Genomic DNA, 17,908 nt, shown 5'->3' with positions numbered 1-17,908 from the left:
CACAAGTTGGGACCAAGGTTAAAACTGCTGAGGACAACGGTAACACCCCACTGATCATAAGACCAAATGTCAGGTCCAATTTGTTAACAGAAAAAAATATGGAAGGGGGATTAATCCCTCACTGCACACATTCATAGAAGAAAGGGAGTATCTACCTCCTAGGAGGGAAGCACATAGGAGAATATTTGCTGCCCCCTCATCCTTCCTCCCCAACAGAAGCAGAGGTGAGGAGTGATTTATTCAAAAGTCCTCAGAGGGGCGGGGCATGGTAGCTCACGCATGTAATCCTAGTGCTTTGGAAGGCCAAGGCAGAAGGTCACTTGAGGCCAGGAGTTTGAGACCAGCCTGGGCAACATAGTGAGACCTTGTCTGCATAAAAAAATTTAAAAATTAGCTAGGCATAATGGTGCATTCCTACAGTCCCAGCTACTCAAAAGGCTGAGGAAGATCACTTGAGCTTAGGAGTTTGAGGGTGCAGAGAGCACTCTAGCCTGGGCAACAGAGTGAAACTCTGTCTCTTAAAACAAAAGTCCTGAGAGGATGAAGAAAATTATCATGCAGCTCTCAGCCACTCCTGGTGCCCTTCCCTTCTAGGCAGCCTGTCTTTGGGACACATGCATCTTTTGTGCCATAAGATGTGCTGCCTGCCCTAGCCTGTGGTTGTCCAGGTCTGCTTGGGACTCGCATGGGATAGCTTGGTAGTGAAACACTAACAAATCCATTTGGCAACATATCTGAGGCTCTCTCTCTGATAAACTTTTTTTAAATTTTGATCTCCATCAGATTTTTATAGCTTATTTAATTTCCTTGAAACTTGTAAGAAGAGATGAGTGTTCAACTGGTTCTGCTGCCTAAACTCCAAGCTTAGCACATGTAAATGAGTATCAGTCCTGGTTTTGCTCAATGCAGGTCCTAACTATCTATACAGGGGCATGTGATCAATACAGCCTTTCCTTAGTTACATTTTGGTTCAGCAGGAGGAGAGCTCCCTCTTGTGGTTTCAGATACATTGGTTTGCATAGAGTTACCAATTGCCTAGCACCACAGTAGCTTAAAAACAAGAGGCTGGGATCCACACCACCATCCAGCCTAACTCCCTGCCTTCAGACACGGCTCTTCCTGGCCACTCTTCAGAGCCAGCCTACTCACCCAGTTCATAAAGGCCCAGAGAGAAGGTTATCACGGGTCATCCTAGGATTTACAACCCTCTTAAACCCACCTCTCAGAAATTACTGCCAAGTCTGGGCAGTCCTGGCAGCCAAGGTGAGGACATGGAGGAAAATGCAGGCAGGCTGGGGGCAGGGAAAGAAAGTAAGAAAGACTTCCAGAAATCTAACAATTCCTTTTCAGCTTCTCCCTGTGGCTCAAGGTGGAGCCCTCAGATTTCCTAAAAATCATAGAAAGTGACAATTACAGAGGTCACCAGGCAGGTTTCCTAGACTAAGACTTTAACACGCCCAGCTGTGATTAGTTTGACTCCTTTAGTTTTTAAGAGTGTTCAGTGCACTGTTTTCTTCACCCCTGCAAACAGTCTGAAAGAGAATGAATTAAGCCTGGGTGTAAATTCAAGCTCCACCACCAACTCTGAAACTTTTGTCAAGTAACTCGGTCCAGGTCCAATACTCCTATCATAAAACTAGGGATAACCCCTACCCAAAGGCGGCAGTGAAGGTAAAATAATAAAATACACATCCAAGTGCTTGGAACACAGATGCCCAATACAATGTCTGTTGTTGAAATGAACTCAGTTATAAATGTAAAATCTCATTTACGGGCCTCTGGCCATAGGACTCTCTGTTAATGGGGCTTCAGAAGAGGACAGAAGTAGAGGATAGAAGCTTATGGAACTCTCAGCAAAGAAGGATGACAGGGAACAAGGACTTCAATTGGGCACATAAAGAAGACAGCTTGAGAGGCAACCATGCCCTCAACAGGCAAGTGTGCTCCTTGGACATATGTCCAGCCCACCCATTAAATTGACTAGATATACTGGAAAACTGCAAACATAGGACGGTTTTAGTCTAAACTGTACCTAACCAGAAACTCTATGGTGCGGGGAGAACTCCAAACAGAACACATTCCAAAACCAAACAGACATGATTTTTAGATGACTCAGTACCCTGTGGCTATAATGTCTTCTACAGATAATAAAGAATGAGCTACCTGATGCACTGCTGAGTCTGGTGGGTCCTTAGTCACGTAAACCCGTCTCCAGCTTTGCCCACAGTTACAGTTCATGGCTCTGCACTTAAGAGACACACATCAAGCACTTACCAGAGAATATAACACATCCTCAATCCCTTATCCAAACCCTTTGAGTCAGATGTGTTTCAGAATTCTGAAATTTTTAGATTTAGCTCCTTAGAATACCTAAGGGGTATATATTATATATTATGTAAGAACCCAGGAAAATCTAGAGTCACACTCTATAATAAAAAAAAATTTATTCAGCAAAACTTATGAATAGTCACATAAGTGGATCAATAAAGCTATAAATTCAGTCAATTCAGGTCATGTTTTGCTTCCAAATAAGCTTTGTATCCAAACTCTAAAAGAAGAAAAAACAGTTCTCAGTGTCTTTTAGATTTCAGAAATATGAAGGAATTGAGACGACATAGAAAAATACTGTGTTCCCCTATCTATTAAAAGTATAATGGAATGCTGCCACTGGAGTCTATCATATCCCCTAAGGATATCGAAATGAAAATGGGGCCTAACAACCACTGGAAAACTCAAGGGGAATTTAGGAAGAAAGCACATGTGGAATCAAAGAAATGGCAAAACTAGACAATGCAATGAAAAGAAATACCAGCACATCAAGGGTGCCACAGGTATAGGAAGCAATGAGGTCAAAGATAGAAGCTTCCAAGAAGAGCATCCTCAAGAAGACAATGAATTCATGCTAGTAAACAGCCTGATTAAGAAGCATAGACCAGGCATGGTGGCTCACACCTCTAATCCCAGGAGGCCAAGGCGAGAGGACCGTTTGAGCCCAGGAGTTTTAAGACCAGCCTGGACAAGATGGTGAGACCCCATCCCTACAAAAAATTTAAAAATTAGCTGGGCATGGTGGTGTATGCCTGGGCTCTAGCTACACAGGAGGCTGAGATAAGAGGATCACTGGAGCCCAGGAAGTCGAGGCTGCACTGAGTGCTGTTCACAGCACTGCACTCCAGCATGGGTGATAGAGCAAGACCCTGTCTCCAAAAAAAAAAAAAAAAAAAAAAAAAAAAAGCTGGCTGATCTGAGCTACAGCTAAAGGCATATGCTTCTTTTGTCAACCAGGAAAAAAAAAAAGGCAATTAGAAACTTAAGGTGAAAATGCTGTATAAAGTAAATTACAACATTCCTGATGCTCAGTAACTCACAGATACCACCTCCACTTGGCTGCCAGAAACACAGGAGCAAATCTTTGGCCAATTGTAGGAAAACAAAGCATTTTGTGATCCATCACTGTGGTTGTCTTGTCCCCAACTCTGCCTTTTGTCCCCATTTTTTTCCCCCTTTTGCTTCATTTTCTCACCATTATTGCTTCATATGTTATTTATAAGACATCTTTGTTCCTTTTGGAAGTGTTTTCTCTTGGAAGAGGGTAATACTTCAGAGAAATGAATAAACAGACTGTCACAGAATCATGCATATCTGAGGTCAGGAATCTCTCCTGACGGGTCAGAGAACTGAGGCCCACAGAAGGAGTGGCTGTCCGAAGGTCACACAGAGGCCCACTGGAGGGCTGGGAGAAGAACCAGGTATCCCAAATGGTGTAATGAAATGGCCAGGCCCCTGGTGAGCCGGTGCACTACAAAAGACTGGGCAGGGTATGCTCAGGTGAGATCTCTAGCAAGGAGCCCATGCTGCTTTCTCTCGAAGACAAGGCAAAGTGAGGCTCTGCCTTACACAGAGGCAATGGGGAAGGAAAGCATCTCCTTTCCTCCGACTAACCAGCTGCCACCCGTATTAGCTGTCTTTGGAAAGATAAACTAAGTAGTCACTACAAACTTTGATCTAGCTGTATGGCCTTGGCGTCTTTCAGTCTCAGTTTCATTTGTAAAGCAGGGATAATCCCTATTGTAACAAAAGCTAAACTATGCCAAGTGTCCAACCAACTTCTGGCACACAGTGGACACTCAAAAGTTAGTTCCCTTCTCCCCACCTTTACGTTTTCCATAGAAAAACTTACATTTTTTGACCTATCGTAGAGTTTTCTTGAAAGAGCAAATCAACATCTACATCAAAGTTGCAAGTGGTGATACACCAAGTCATTCCTCCTACTACCTGCAAGACATAAAGAAAATATGTTTTCTCTTTCTCGTTTGGGGAGAATGGAAGAAGTGAAAGGTAGGTGAATTATAAATAGCTCTAACAGACTCAGTAAACATACAAAATTATGTATCTTGAGAGAGAGAGAATGTGTCCTCCTTACCCCATCAACTATAATTAATCTAAAATGGCACTGTTACGGAAAACTTCCTGCAGTGACAGAAATATTCTGTTATCTGCAAGGACCAGTACGGTAGCTACTAGCCACATGTGGCTGCTGAGCAGTTGAAATGTGGCTTGCATGACTGAGGAGCTGACTTTTATTATTAAATGAACATACTGTACATAGATCCTCTTTATAGTCAAAAGGACAGACATTCATTCTGTGTTTTATAGACCAGACACATGGGCAGCAAGGCTGACATTTTGTTTCCATACATCTTACTTTTCTTATCTACCTGAGATGATTATCTACCTACTTTTCCCTTAGGAATTCTCTGAGATGCAAATGAGAGTAAGACTAAAAACCCATTGTGAAACAAAATCCTTTTCAGACACAGTCTGATATTAGAAAAAAACAATAGTAAATCTTACCCCTGGCTGTTTAAGACACCTATGAGTTGCCCAATAAAAATGCAGATTCCAGGACCCAAGCCCAGACCTAGCTAACCAGAATTTCCATGAGTGAATCATGGGTTCTGTATTATAAAATAACCCAGAGTGATTCTGCTATGCACAGCCGGGACTGTGACCCCATGGAGCACTCAGCACTGTCTTCCATAGCCTGCCCTGTCTGATTTGAATGCGTCCTTTCTGAGCACAGTCCACTGTGGCACTTTTCTGCATCATGCCATTTATTCTGTGCATGTTGATTTACTTGTCTCTCATCCCTACTCTACAGAAATTGGGCTCTTTGAGAACTGTGCCTTTGTTTTTTCTTTGTGTCTTCAACACCTATTACTATGATTTGTGCATCATCATTCAATGTTCTGCTGAATTAAAAGGTTTCTTCACACAGTGATCTCTCTCTCGTCCTAAATCAGAGCATTCACCATCCACAGAATATCTGGCAACTGTCTGTGAGCACACTGACTTGGGATAGCTCATTATTAACTCTGATTATTTTATTTTCCATAAGTTTGATAATCCCCACACGAACTTTAAATTCCTTGAAAGAAGGAACTATTAATTTTGCTTCTCTGCATTTCCTAAAGCTTTGTGCACAGAAAAGGAACTGACATATTCACTGATGCATCATTTCTGTCTTTGAAAAGAAGTCTGAACACTTCCATAATGAATCTGAATTAGGAAGAAGTGGAAACACAGACATGGAGGAAGTTAAAACATCATCTCTTCCTCCTTTCTTTGCCATGATTAACCATGTCATTCTGACAAAAGATAGTCTAATGGTTAGAAAGATTTCCCCTTACCTTGTCAAAGGGTGACAAGCCTTTAATTCTTGCCCTGAAATACCCAGCTGCAACCAAGAGCTCCAGAATTTCAGTCAACTTGACATTTTGTTCTTCATCTTCTCTTGTTTCCACCTAAAACAAAAGGTAAAAGTGTGGCTGGTAAAAGCTATCCTGAATAAAGGAACACTAGGTATATCCCCTGATGCCACAATCTCATTGCCAAGGAGCAGATTACATTGGCTACATCACCGCAATGGATTCTCTGAAAATTCAGCAAGTGTCACACAGAAGCATGTGGACAGTGTTGCCGGAGTCACAAATGGGCCCCAGTCCTCAACAGGCTGTTAATCTTCATAGCTGAGGGAGACACATGCCAGGTATACACTAGCATACACTACTAGTAGTAGTATACACTACTCATCACATGCTGAAGGAATCCAGGAAAAAGGAAGGTTAGAACACAATACTTCCTTTTTCTCTAACCCATGGTTTACTTTGACAGTCTTCTCAAATAGATTATGACTCCTCACACACAGGAACAAGGTTTTATGGTGTTTTCTAAAAAAAACTTTACACTTAGGACTCAGGGCCGGCGTGGTGGTTCATACCTGTAATCCCAGTATTTTGGGAGGCTGAGGCGGGTGGATCACTTGAGGTCAGGAGTTCAAGACCAGCCTGGCCAACATGGTAAAACGCCATCTCTACTAAAAATACAAAACTTAGCCAGGTTTAGTGGCCCATGCCTGCAGTCCCAGCTACTCAGGAGGCTGAGGCACAAGAATTGCTTGAACCCAAGAGTCAGAGGTTGCAGTGTGCCAAGATTGCACCACCGCACTCCAGCCTGGGCGACAAAGCAAGACTCTATCTCAAAAACTTTATACTTAGCGGGGCATGGTGGCTAATGCTTCTAATCCTACCAATTTAGGAGGCCAAGGGGGGGCCAATCACTTGAGGTCAGGAGTTTGAGACCAGCCTGGCCAACATAGCAAAACCCCACCTCTACTAAAAATACAAAAAATTAGCTGAGCATGGTGGTACACACCTGTAACCCCAGCTACTCGGGAGGCTGAGGCACGAGAATCACTTGAACCCAGGAGGCGTGGGTTGCAGTAAGGCAAGACTGTGCCCTTGCACTCCAGCCTTGGCAACAGAGCAAGACTCTGTCTCCAAAAAACAAACAAACAAACAAAAAAAACGTTATATTCATCCAGAAGTTACTGACAAGAGGCATAGAAACAAAGAAGAGAATTCAAACGTGTATCCCTCTCTGTATTTCCCTTTTTGAACTCGAAAACAAATATATGAAAGTCTTCCAACCGAGATATATTAAAGGGTGATTATTGCCACATAATAGGATTGCCTTAAAAATAATAAATTCATCTAATATACGTATATCAGTATTTTGTTTTTGTTTTTTGTTTTTTGAGACAGAGTCTCACTCTTTCGCCCTGGTTGGAGTGCAGTGGCATGATCTCGGCTCACTGCACTCAGTTCCGGGAGGGAACCTCCACCTCCAGGGTTCAAGCGATTCTCCTGCCTCAGCCTCCTGAGTAGCTGGAACTACAGGCATGTGCCATCACACCTGGTTAATTTTTTTTTTTCTTATTTTTGTATTTTTAGTAGAGATGGGGCTTCACTGTGTTAGCCAGGCTGGTCTTGATCTTCTGACCTCATGATCAGCCCGCCTCGGCCTCCTAAAGTGCTGGGATTATAGGCATGAGCCATCGCGCCTGGCCCTATATCAGTATTTTGATTGAAAATTTTTAATTTATATCCTCCTTTTACCCCAGATCTTTATTTAATACTGAAATCCATCTAAATATTCTAATACTCCTTCATCTATTTATTATCATGAACTACCTTTCCTCTCTTCTATTGCTGCAGAAAATAACAAACCATCTCTCTATATAAAACACCAATAAGATACCCTGGTTCACATGCTCATACTCATCTCTGAGTCCTCCCTTACCCAACAATGCCTGTTAAGTCTTCCTTTACTATGCATCTCACATTTATCTTCCCTTCCCTTTTATTCATACTTCATTCCAGGACTCCTGCAAATGCTTCTTCATCTTTCTTCCTTTGTTTTGTTCACCCCTTCCTAAATCACAGCTTTCATGTTATCCCTCTTTAGCTCACCCTCCCAGCCCTTATCAACAATGCGCCACACACACTGCCTGTAAGATAAACTCCAGATGTCTGGTTTCACATTCAGATCTTTGGCCACCAACCTATCTTTTCAGGTTCATCCTTTACCCCGAAAACAATCAAGACATGGCCATGGCTGATATTCTCTAACCATTGAGAAATCACTTTCAAATTCTAGCTCCCATTCAACGCCATCCCTCACAAGTCTGTCTTGAAATGGCCACTCCCTTCTGCATTTCTACTTTACTTATAGTCTATGCTGTACATATAACTAAGTATCAACATCTTCTAAGTGAGATATCTAGTGTTATGTACCTGCTTGACTTTCCAACTGGACTATTGATGGGTTAAGGACAGGAGTATATATTATATACTTGGGTTTACTACTCTGTATCAAAACAGCATTAAGTTCAAAGGACACACTTATTAAATAAAGAATGATCTACTAATGCTTACAAAAAGTAAATGAACCTAAACTAGTCATGCATTAATAAAATGTTTCGGTGGTCACATCCCTGACAATGGAAACAAGTTTATTTTAATGTATACACTGCCAGGAAAGGGAGTATACATATTAAAATACAGTTAATACAGAATTATTAAAGTGACTGATAATCCCCTGCAATAGAGTAGGAGTGGTGTGGGGGAGGTGACATCACTGAGCTACATCCGTCTCTGAAATGACCCTGGTCCAGTCCATTAAGGATCCTGAAGATCAGCATTCACTAGTTCCTAGTGGACATAAAAATTTTAAGTAATATAAATTATTCACACCTTTTCTCCCTTCTGCAAAAAATCTGGGATGGTTGAGAAACATCTACAAGTGAAAACACTCTAAGAAAAGAGAAGCTAAATAGTAGTTGTAGTTCAAGAAGACAGAGCAGAAAAAGAAAATGAGATAATATAAGTACTTTCTTAAAATTTCTGGGGTGTAAAATAGGAACACTTCATTTGTTCAATCATTTATTGTGAAAACACTTACAAGAAGAAGACAAAAAAATAACAAATGAAAAAATGGGATCATCACTGCCTCAACACCTATCTAATGGGCACCCACTGGCCACCCCACTACAGATGCAGGGCCCATGCTTCCATCCACTCACCCCTAGAATGGAGAAGTTTACTTTTGCAATACAATTTGTGAAGTAATTGTGGCACGAGACACTAAATGGGAATGTATGACTCCAAATTCACTTAACAGATTAACACTGAAATGAAATGGAAAAGAGCCATTGCCTGATCCACAGGGAATGAAAGACCCTCACTTGAAGCAATGAAAATCCACCAGGCTGGTTAATACATCCAGTTGTTAAAACTAAATTTCTGACAAAGATGAACAACAATGAGCTCTTACACCAAGCCCAATAAATTTTCAATTTCCGTCCCCTATAGTTGTTGTAAGCTGGAAGGCAGGGCCCAGTCTAGCTATCTTTGCAAAGGGTTAAAAAGAATGAATTTGAGCCGGGCAGTGGCTCACATCTGTAATCCCAGCTACTGGGGAGGCTGAGGCACAAGAATTGCTTGAACCTGGGAGACAGAGGTTGCAATGAACCGAGCTCACGCCATTGCACTCCAGCCTCAGTGACAGAGTGAGGCTCTGTCTAAAAATAAAAAAAGAACGAAGTTAATGAATTAACTGGTCTAGTGACAGCCTAATAACACAGACTATCCATATTTATATTTACTAGCTTCTGAACTGTATGATAATAATTTGATTATATTCACCCTGACCTCTTAATTGCCCGGAACTGTATCAGGGTCTTGGAAAACAATGATGAATCAGACCTGGCCTCCTAGCAGTCAGTGAAAGTTTAAACGAAGGACATACAGCGGCAGGTTGCTTTTTATTTATTTATTCATTTTTCCCTAGAAAGACCTCCACTGATAGTACTGCGGAACATTGGGCTGGAGGGATTTAAACTAGAACGTGGGAGACCACATAGGAGTCAACAACAAAAGGCCAGGCAAAAACTTGATGAGACCCTACAATAAAGAAGTGGCAAAAAAGAAAACTGCAAATGTCACAGTACAAATCCTATTGTTCACTATCCTGGGTCCCATCAAAGCAACGTGCATGTAAGGTTTTACCTAATACAGCGGTTCTGACAACATTATGCTTGTTAGGTTTTCTTAAGACAACAAAATGGACTTGCATTCTGGGAGCACACACTGACAGACAAATCTGTCCTCTCATCACTATATTCCCAGCTTCTGGACACAGAACACAGTGATCCCTCAATTAGTGGATACTTGTGATAAGAAAGAATTGAGGATTTGGGAGGAGTGCAGAGGAGAAAGATTGGTCACAGGCAGGTAAGCGTGAAGGGACCAGACTCACCAGGTCAAGCAAACAGTCACTGCCCAATGCCTGCTCCAGAACCTTAGGAAAAAGGCAGAGGTGCGGCGTGGATTCCATTTCTCTCCAGAATCCAGTAAACTAGACTAGCCTTTGAGTAAAATCAACTGAAAGGGACGACAGATGCAAACTACCTATGAGATGCTAAGTGATATTTGTAGCCAAAAGAAAATGAATACACTTTCCCTGTATTCCCAGCAAACGTGGAAATCCGCAAACCACTCCTGAGTCTCCCTAGCACTAAGTGAGTACTCAACAAACACCTCTGGAAAAGAACCCCGCCCTCTTCTGGAGAAGCTGCAATGTTTCCGCCCAGAGCTCGGTCCCCACCAACACAGCACCCCAGGCATGCGTCCCACCCCGAACGCCCAGGCGCGCTGACCCAGCGGGACACCTCCCTGGTGCGCGCAAGTCTCCCCAACTTCCTCCCGCCGCCCCGGTCCGGGTCAATTCAAGGAGGGTAGCATTCCCTCCCGACAGCAAGGCGGGTGGGGCTGGCCGCCGGGACCCTGCGGGGTGGCGGTAGGCGTCCCAAGGTCACCGCCCTTCGCACCACCCGAGCCCGGACCGCCTCGGACAGCGGTCTCGTGACTCCAGCGCCCAGCAGCCTGGGCTAGCCCTGCAGTTTGTGGTTGGGGAGCCTGTCCCGGGCAGGGGGAAAGGTGGGAGCCCAGGGACCCCCGGCGCGTGGGGCTGCGTCAGGGCAGGTGTCGGGCTGGGAAGGCCACCTCCGCCCCAAGAGACCCGGGGAGCGGCTTAAGTTTGTCCCTACCCGCCCGCTGCTCCCTGCCCATGCAGAGGCACCCGCTCCCCGCCTCCAAGAAGAGGGTCGGCGCTTCCCCGAGGTGGATACACCTGAGGAAGGGGGCGGGGCGCCCCTATCGTACCCAGGGCCCGCTCAGTCAGCCGCCCCGCGGCTTGGCCCTCTCTTAGCAGGAACCCCGACGTGTCAGGGAAGGAGGAGGCGTTCTTACCTCCGGGAGACCCTGGCCCTCCGGCCCCTTGGGCAACCCCATGATCCGACCGGGCTGTCGTAAGGCGAGAGCGAAGCCCGCCAAGCGTCCGGAGGAAGCTGTCCCTGTCGCGGAGCTGCTACCGGGGTAAGTGCAAAGCGGAAACTTCCTCCGCCACCGCCGCCGCCGCTGCTGCTGCCGCTGGCCGGGAGCGCCGCGGCCGGGCAGAGCATGCGCGCTGGGGCCTGAGCGCGGCGCCACTGCGCCTGCGCCACAACAGCCCGGGGAGCAGTGGGCAGGGCTGCGGGTTTTGGGGTTGTGCTGGATCTTCGCGCCGATTCTCTGAAGTTTTCTCCCAGGCGCTGCTTGAGAGGTGCTCCTCCTGCATCTTGAGGACATTTTGCATTTCAGCTCCCTTCCCATCTCGCTGGCATCGGATACCCCAAGTGGGTCCTGTCTCCTCCGTGAATCAGACTTCGGAAACTCCCTCGCTTCAGGGTCAGAGTCCAAGTACACATGAGCTTGAGGATTCTGAATGCATGCCCAGCTCTAGCCCTTAGAAACGCACGCTTGGACAGATTTCTCCATATACATCCCAGGAACGGACCCCTTGAGAAGGAATTCTTCATGCCGGCTGCCCTCTCCAGCGTCCTGGCCAGTGGCATCGCGATCCCAGGAAACCTCGCTTTAGATATTGCCCACCACCCCGCCCCATTCACGGTTTCTGGGTCTTCCTGGAGGAATGACATCTCAGAGACTGCGGACTCCTGTGTTCACGTCATTTTAGCCGCCGCGTCCCTTATTTGGTGTACCCCTTGTCGGTCCCGGAGGATGGCAACTAGACAAGAGGTCGCAGGCCCCCACACCCGCTCCAAAACGGCTCTTGGCTTTTTGTTTCTTTTAAGCGATGAGGAAAGAGATGACTTCCGTGAAAACTTTTGCTGTAGAAGAGATCCTTCCCTCTGTATATGTGTGTGGGATGGGAAGTGTCAGACACTTAGCTCCTTGAGATCAAAAAGGTTTTGTGTTTGCTTTCCTCCCTTCTTTGCATCCCTAGCATCTTTAAAAGAGTAGGCAGGCGCGGTGACACATGCGTGTAATCCCAGCACTTTGGCGGTCGAGGCAGGAGGATCGCTTGAACCCAGGAGTTGGAGACCAACCTGGGCAACATAGTGAGACCTTCATCTCTACAAAAAAATAAGAAAATTAGCCGGGTGCCAGTGGTCCCAGCCAGCCGGTAGGCTGAGGTGGGAGAATTGCTTGAGCCGGGAAGGTTGAGGTTGCAATGAGCTATGATAACACCACTGCACTCCAGCCTGGGTGACAGAGCAAGACCCTGTCTAAAAATTATATATATGTATGTGTGTATATGTATATATGTGTATATATATGTGTGTGTGTATATATATGTGTGTATATATATATGCAGTGATGTTTTCTATTTTATTTTTATTTTATTTTTGCACCTTTTGTACTCCTCCTGGAGTTTATCCTGATAGACAGTGGTTTGTCTGGAGCCAGAGCTCACAAGTAGTTGGAAGTGCCCTAAGGACGCCATTTTGTTCTTAAATATAACTAGCAAATATTACTCAAAACTGTGCACCATCCCCAACCCCTGGTCCCCAATAATTTGAATAATGTGAATATGCAAGTTAAGGTATTGAGATGGGAACCCTCCTGTGTGGTATATCTTGCTCTTATGCTTTGTAAAGCCAATAAACCTCAATTTCTACTCTCATAACTTCCCAAATGTGTTGTTTTTGTAGTTTTAAAACTGTCCTTCACTGAAATGGTATAGGTTGATGGGGCATGGAGAGTGACAATCATTTGTGGCCACTGTTGAGTGACCAGACAGGTACTGATGCCTAGGAACAGGTAGTAAGATCTCATATAGCAGGCAAGCCTAAACAGCTGTATATAATAGCAGCCTGGAGACTAAGACCTGGAGAATAACAGGACTCAGGCCACACCCTGAGTTTCCTGTTATAATACTTCTGCAATGTTTTAAATAAGGACAAGTAGCTAATTTCCTCAGTAAAAAACTGTCCTTCCCAAGTGTGGTGGCTCATGCCTGTAATCCCAGCACTTTGAAAGGCCGAGGCGGGCGGATCACCTGAGGTTGGGAGTTCGAGACCAGCCTGACCAACATGGAGAAATGCTGTCTCTACTAAAAATACAAAATTAGCTGGGTGTGGTGGTACGTGCCTGTAATCCCAGCTACTCGGGAGGCTGAGGCAAGAGAATCACTTGAACCTGGGGGGCGGAGGTTGCGGTGAGCTGAGATTGTGCCACTGCACTCCAGCCTGGGCAACAAGAGCGAAACTCCGTCTCAAAAAAAAAGAAAGAAAAGAAACTGTCCTATGTTGTTACGACAGGTATAGGGTGACAGCAACAGAGTTGAGGGGCATGGGGCATGCTTAAAAAAAATAAATAAATAAAAATAAAAAAAAAAAGGTCTCAGCAAAACAGCCATGATATCAGTCAAGAAAGTTTGAACAGGGCTAGGTGGCACCTGCTTGTAGCCCCAGCAACTTGGGAGGCTGACGCAGGAAAATCGCTTGAGTTCCAGAGTTCTGGGCTTTAGTAAGCTATGCCAGTCAGATATCTGCACTAAGTCTGGCATCAATACAGTGACCTCCAGGGAGCGAGGTTGCCTAAGGAGTGGTGAACTGGCCCAGGTCAGAAACAGAGCAGGTTAAAACTTCTGTGCTGATCAGTAGTGGGATCATGACCATGAATAACCACTGCACTTCAGCCTGGGCAATATAGAAAGACACTGTCTCTTAAGCAAAAAGAAAAAGAAAGTTTGAGTAGCCCATATTTGAGGGCAGAAACCCTTCACAGTCTTGAAGACCTTTAACAGCCAATGCAGAGAAGGAGGCTTGTGAGGAATCTCTCAGATAAATCCATCTCTCTCCCTTTCCCTTCACTCCAGGTAGCCTCACAGATTGTGTCTCCCTAGTGTGATATCTGAGGACTAGAAATCAGTTATTCTGTCTCTCTTCTGTACACCGAGTACAGAGTCGTGTGATGTTCCTCTAATTGCAAGATTCTTTGGAGCCTCACAAATACTTTCCACTTCCTGGGTAAAGAGGTACCATAGTGATATAGTTTGGATATTTGCCCCACCCAGATCTCATGTCAAAATGTAATCCCCAGTGTTGGAGGTGGGGCCTGGTGGCAGGTGACTGGATCATTGGGGTGCATTTCTCATGAACGGTTTAGCACCAACCCCTTGGTGCTGTCTTCGTGATACTGAGCCACTCATCATGAGATCTGGCTGTTTAAAAGTGTGGCACTTTACCCCCCTCTCTAGCTCCTGCTTTCACCATGTGATGTGCCTGCTCTCCTTTCACCTTCCTAAAGCCCGTTTAAGCTTCCTAAAGCCTCCCCAGAGGCCAAGCAGATGCTGGTGCCATGCTTTCTGTAAAGTCTGTAGAACTGCGAGTTAATTAAACCTCTTCTTTATAAATTACCCAGTCTCAGGTATTTCTTTATAGCAATGTGAGAATGGCCTAATACACATAGTAAAGAGCTTCCTGTTAGGCTTAGCTTTGTTCTGGAGGAAGTCTTCTATAAAACCTCAATTATTCTGTCTCCAGGCTTCTCTCATTCCTTCTACATGTAGTGCAACAATGGGTGTTCAGTAAAGTGGGTCACACAGCACAATAGAGGGAGTGCTGGAACCAGAGCCCCAAATTTCTCATTCCCCATGTTCTTTTGCTTATCCATCCATCCATCCATCCATCCATCCATCCATCCATCCATCCATCCATCCAACAAATATTGCTGAGTTTCTTCTACGTCAGTAGGTCTCAAACTTGGCTGCACATTGGAATCACCTGGATTCCACCCTTAGCAATTCTGATTTAATTGGGCTAGGGAGAGGCATGAATATTGAATTTTTTGCCTTGGAACATATTGTTTTATATACAACACAGTAGTGAATAGTGACTTCATTATGGGTTTGTTTCTTTACAGATCACAGTGGTATACAAAATTCGAAATCCATAAACAAAGAGCTCTTAGGTTAAATGAGTTCTTCCTAAAAATTCTTAATGGCATGCTGGTCTATTCTCAGGCAGTACAATTGTATAATGCACCATCCTATATTTAGCATTTCACATTTCTACAGTAAAATAATGGAGGCACAGGCAGTGCAAGCAGATTTAAACCCCTTCTACTTCTGGACTGAAGGTTAGAAAAACACAGCATGTGCACACACACACTTGGATGAGTTCTTCCAATACATTTTTCCCCCAAAAATGAGAGTTTTATCAAAGATTTTCAATAACTTCCATAGTTTGTACAACCACACTCTATTAGCTACATTAAAAAGGATTCAACAAGGGCCCAACTACACAGTAGTAAATAAACATGCTTGAGAATATCTGCTACATTCTCTATATCCTGGAGAAAAATAATCTTTCAATTTTTTGGTAAAGTTAATAACTAAACAATTCTTTCCTATGGTGGGGGGTGGGTAATGGGACTGTCAAACCTTCACAGGTGATTCCAATGAGCGGTCAATTTGAGAAGAGTTTCTCTGTGCCAGAAACTGTTCCTGGTGCTGGAGATACTGCAGTCAACACACCAAACAAGATAATTATGGACAGAAATTAAACATGTAACTAATAAGAGAACATCAGGTAGAAATAGGTGCTATTAAAGGGGGCAAAACCAGTGTAGTTTGGGTGTGGTGGCTCACACCTGTAATCCCAGCAATTTGGGAGGCTGAGGCAGGCAGATTGCTCGAACCCAGGAAGTTCGAGACCAGCCTGGGAAACATGGCAAAAACCTGTCTCTACAATTAAAACAAACAAACAAACAACAATGACGACAACAACAACAACAACCACAACAAACAGTGTCATGCAGTAAAGAATAGCTAGAGTCAGAGTCACTTTTAGATGAAGGGGCCAGGATTAGGCTTTGCAGTGCCATTTGAGAGGAGACCTAAATCCCAGAAGAGTGCCATAGGATGACCTCAGGGGAAAGCATTGCTGGCAGAAGGAGCATCTGAGGTATTCTGGACAGTTTCCCATTGCCCTTTCAGTCCTGCCGTCAGTCCTCTCCTTGCTCGTTTCAGCACAAGGCTGACCAGTAAGGATTTCAGCAGCAGGGCCTGGGGTGTGAGGATCTGGGATGTGGGTCTTGGGATGAAGGGGTGTCTGGGATGTGAGTCCTGGGGTTTGGGGGAACTGAGGTATAGGGTCTAGGAAGCAAAATTTCAATAGTAATATGAAGAACTTAAAAAATATCCTTTGATACGATACTTCTACTTTCAGGGCTTATATAAGATCTTCATCACAATGTTACTGATAAGAAAAAAAAACCTATAAACTTAGTAAATAGCCCATAATAAGGGATTGGTTAAGTACATTATAGTCTGTCCATTTGATGCAGTGAAAATGTGTGCTTCAGCAGGCCATGAACAAAAACAGTGAGAGATGAGGCTATATAAATGTTAACAATGTCTGCCTGCCAAAAAATTATTACAACATTTAAAAGGCAAACTGGAAAAATATTTGTTACCTATGACAAGAATTCTTCCAAATGAGGAAGAAAAATGTAATAGAAAAATGAGCATAAGACTTGAATAGAGAATTTCTAAAAGAAATTGTCACTAATTGTCTGAAATAAATAACAGCGTTATTCTACAAGGTTAAAATATGGTATCGTTTTGTATGGAAAAAATAATTATGTTTAAAGGACATTAAACAAATGCCAGTAGTATTCCCTAGTCAGTAAGGTTTTACAACATTTCTTGGAGGGCAATTTGGCCAAGTTAATTTTTCACCAAATATTCATTCTATGCCTCTTGTGTGCCAGGCACAGAGAAGGGCTCTCAGTGTGGGTGAGGGTAGAGATTCAGGACCAAGGAGCAGTTTGGAGTTTTCACAGAGCATGGGAGATTGTCTCAGTCTCTTCAGGCTGCTATAACAAAATACTGTAGAGTGGCTTGTAAACTACAGAAATTTATTTTCCTCACTTCTGGGGGCTGGGAAGTCCAAGGTCAAGGCACTACCAAATGTAATGTCCGGTGAGGTCCCATTTCTCATGGATGTACAGCTTCTCATTGTCACCTCACATGCTAGAAGGGTGAGGAGCCTCTGTAAGGCCTCTTTTATAAGAGCACAATCCCATTCATTATGGTAGAGCCCTAATCACCCCCCATCTTCTAATAATACCACCTTGTGGAAGTCAGAATTTCCACATACAGATTTTGGGGTAACCCAAACATTCAGACTACAGCAGAAGTATTACCAACATTTAGCGTCCAGTTGTTAAAGACATCAAACTTCCTGCATTGATTTTAGGTCATAAAAATTTCTTTGACCAGAGAAATGTGGGCAGATAGGCGATTGTGCCAGTTCTGGGTGAGGTGTTAAGAACCATTCTGTGTTCCCTCACTCTCCTATGCTCATGTCATTCACCAGCAGAACGCATACTCAGGCAACCATACCTCCATCCGCCTGGGCCCTCAAACAGGAAACACCAGTGAGAGAGCAGAGCAGACCTGAGCCCCAAGCCCAGCTGAGCACCAAGCCCATGAGTGAGATATCAGTGCTTGCTGTGACCAATGAGGCTTGGGGGTTGTTTGTTAAGCATCATTATCATGCATAACCTAATAAACTGCATGAAGAATTGTTCCCCCAGATGCCATAAGCACGCCCAACCCTCTTTCTGAAAAACACTGGATACAGAAAAGAAACAAAATAGAGCTCTGGGATGAACATACACAGTCAACCAATCATCACAGCACAAATGACACGATG

At 44.2% G+C, this 17,908-nt stretch overlaps 1 protein-coding gene across 14 annotated transcripts in view; it reads right to left on the bottom strand.

Annotated features, from left to right (window-relative positions):
- Positions 1-11,345, bottom strand: part of CCDC93 (CCC complex scaffolding subunit CCDC93) — a 94,664-nt gene extending 83,319 nt beyond the window's left edge. For 11 of the 14 annotated variants that reach the window (XR_012421076.1, XR_012421077.1, XM_005572961.5 and 8 more), the window contains exons 1-3: positions 11,151-11,345; positions 5,691-5,804; positions 4,181-4,275 (exon numbers count right to left, since the gene is read on the bottom strand). Coding sequence is in view for 9 of the 14 variants with exons in the window: in XM_005572961.5 (XP_005573018.1) it covers positions 4,181-4,275; positions 5,691-5,804; positions 11,151-11,192 (251 nt within the window). In the remaining 5 variants the exon portion in view is untranslated. Of the gene's footprint in view, positions 1-2,163; positions 2,248-4,180; positions 4,276-5,690; positions 5,805-11,150 lie in introns of all 14 variants that reach the window. The other 3 variants (XM_074008890.1, XM_074008891.1, XM_074008892.1) reach the window with 1 other exon arrangement.
- Between the last annotated feature and the right edge of the window lie 6,563 nt (positions 11,346-17,908).

Source organism: Macaca fascicularis, chromosome 12, assembly GCF_037993035.2.
Source record: "Macaca fascicularis isolate 582-1 chromosome 12, T2T-MFA8v1.1".
NCBI classification, from domain to species: Eukaryota; Metazoa; Chordata; class Mammalia; order Primates; family Cercopithecidae; genus Macaca; species Macaca fascicularis.
The sequence above is the reverse complement of the archived record's forward strand: the minus strand, read 5'-3'. Positions and strand labels throughout refer to the sequence as shown.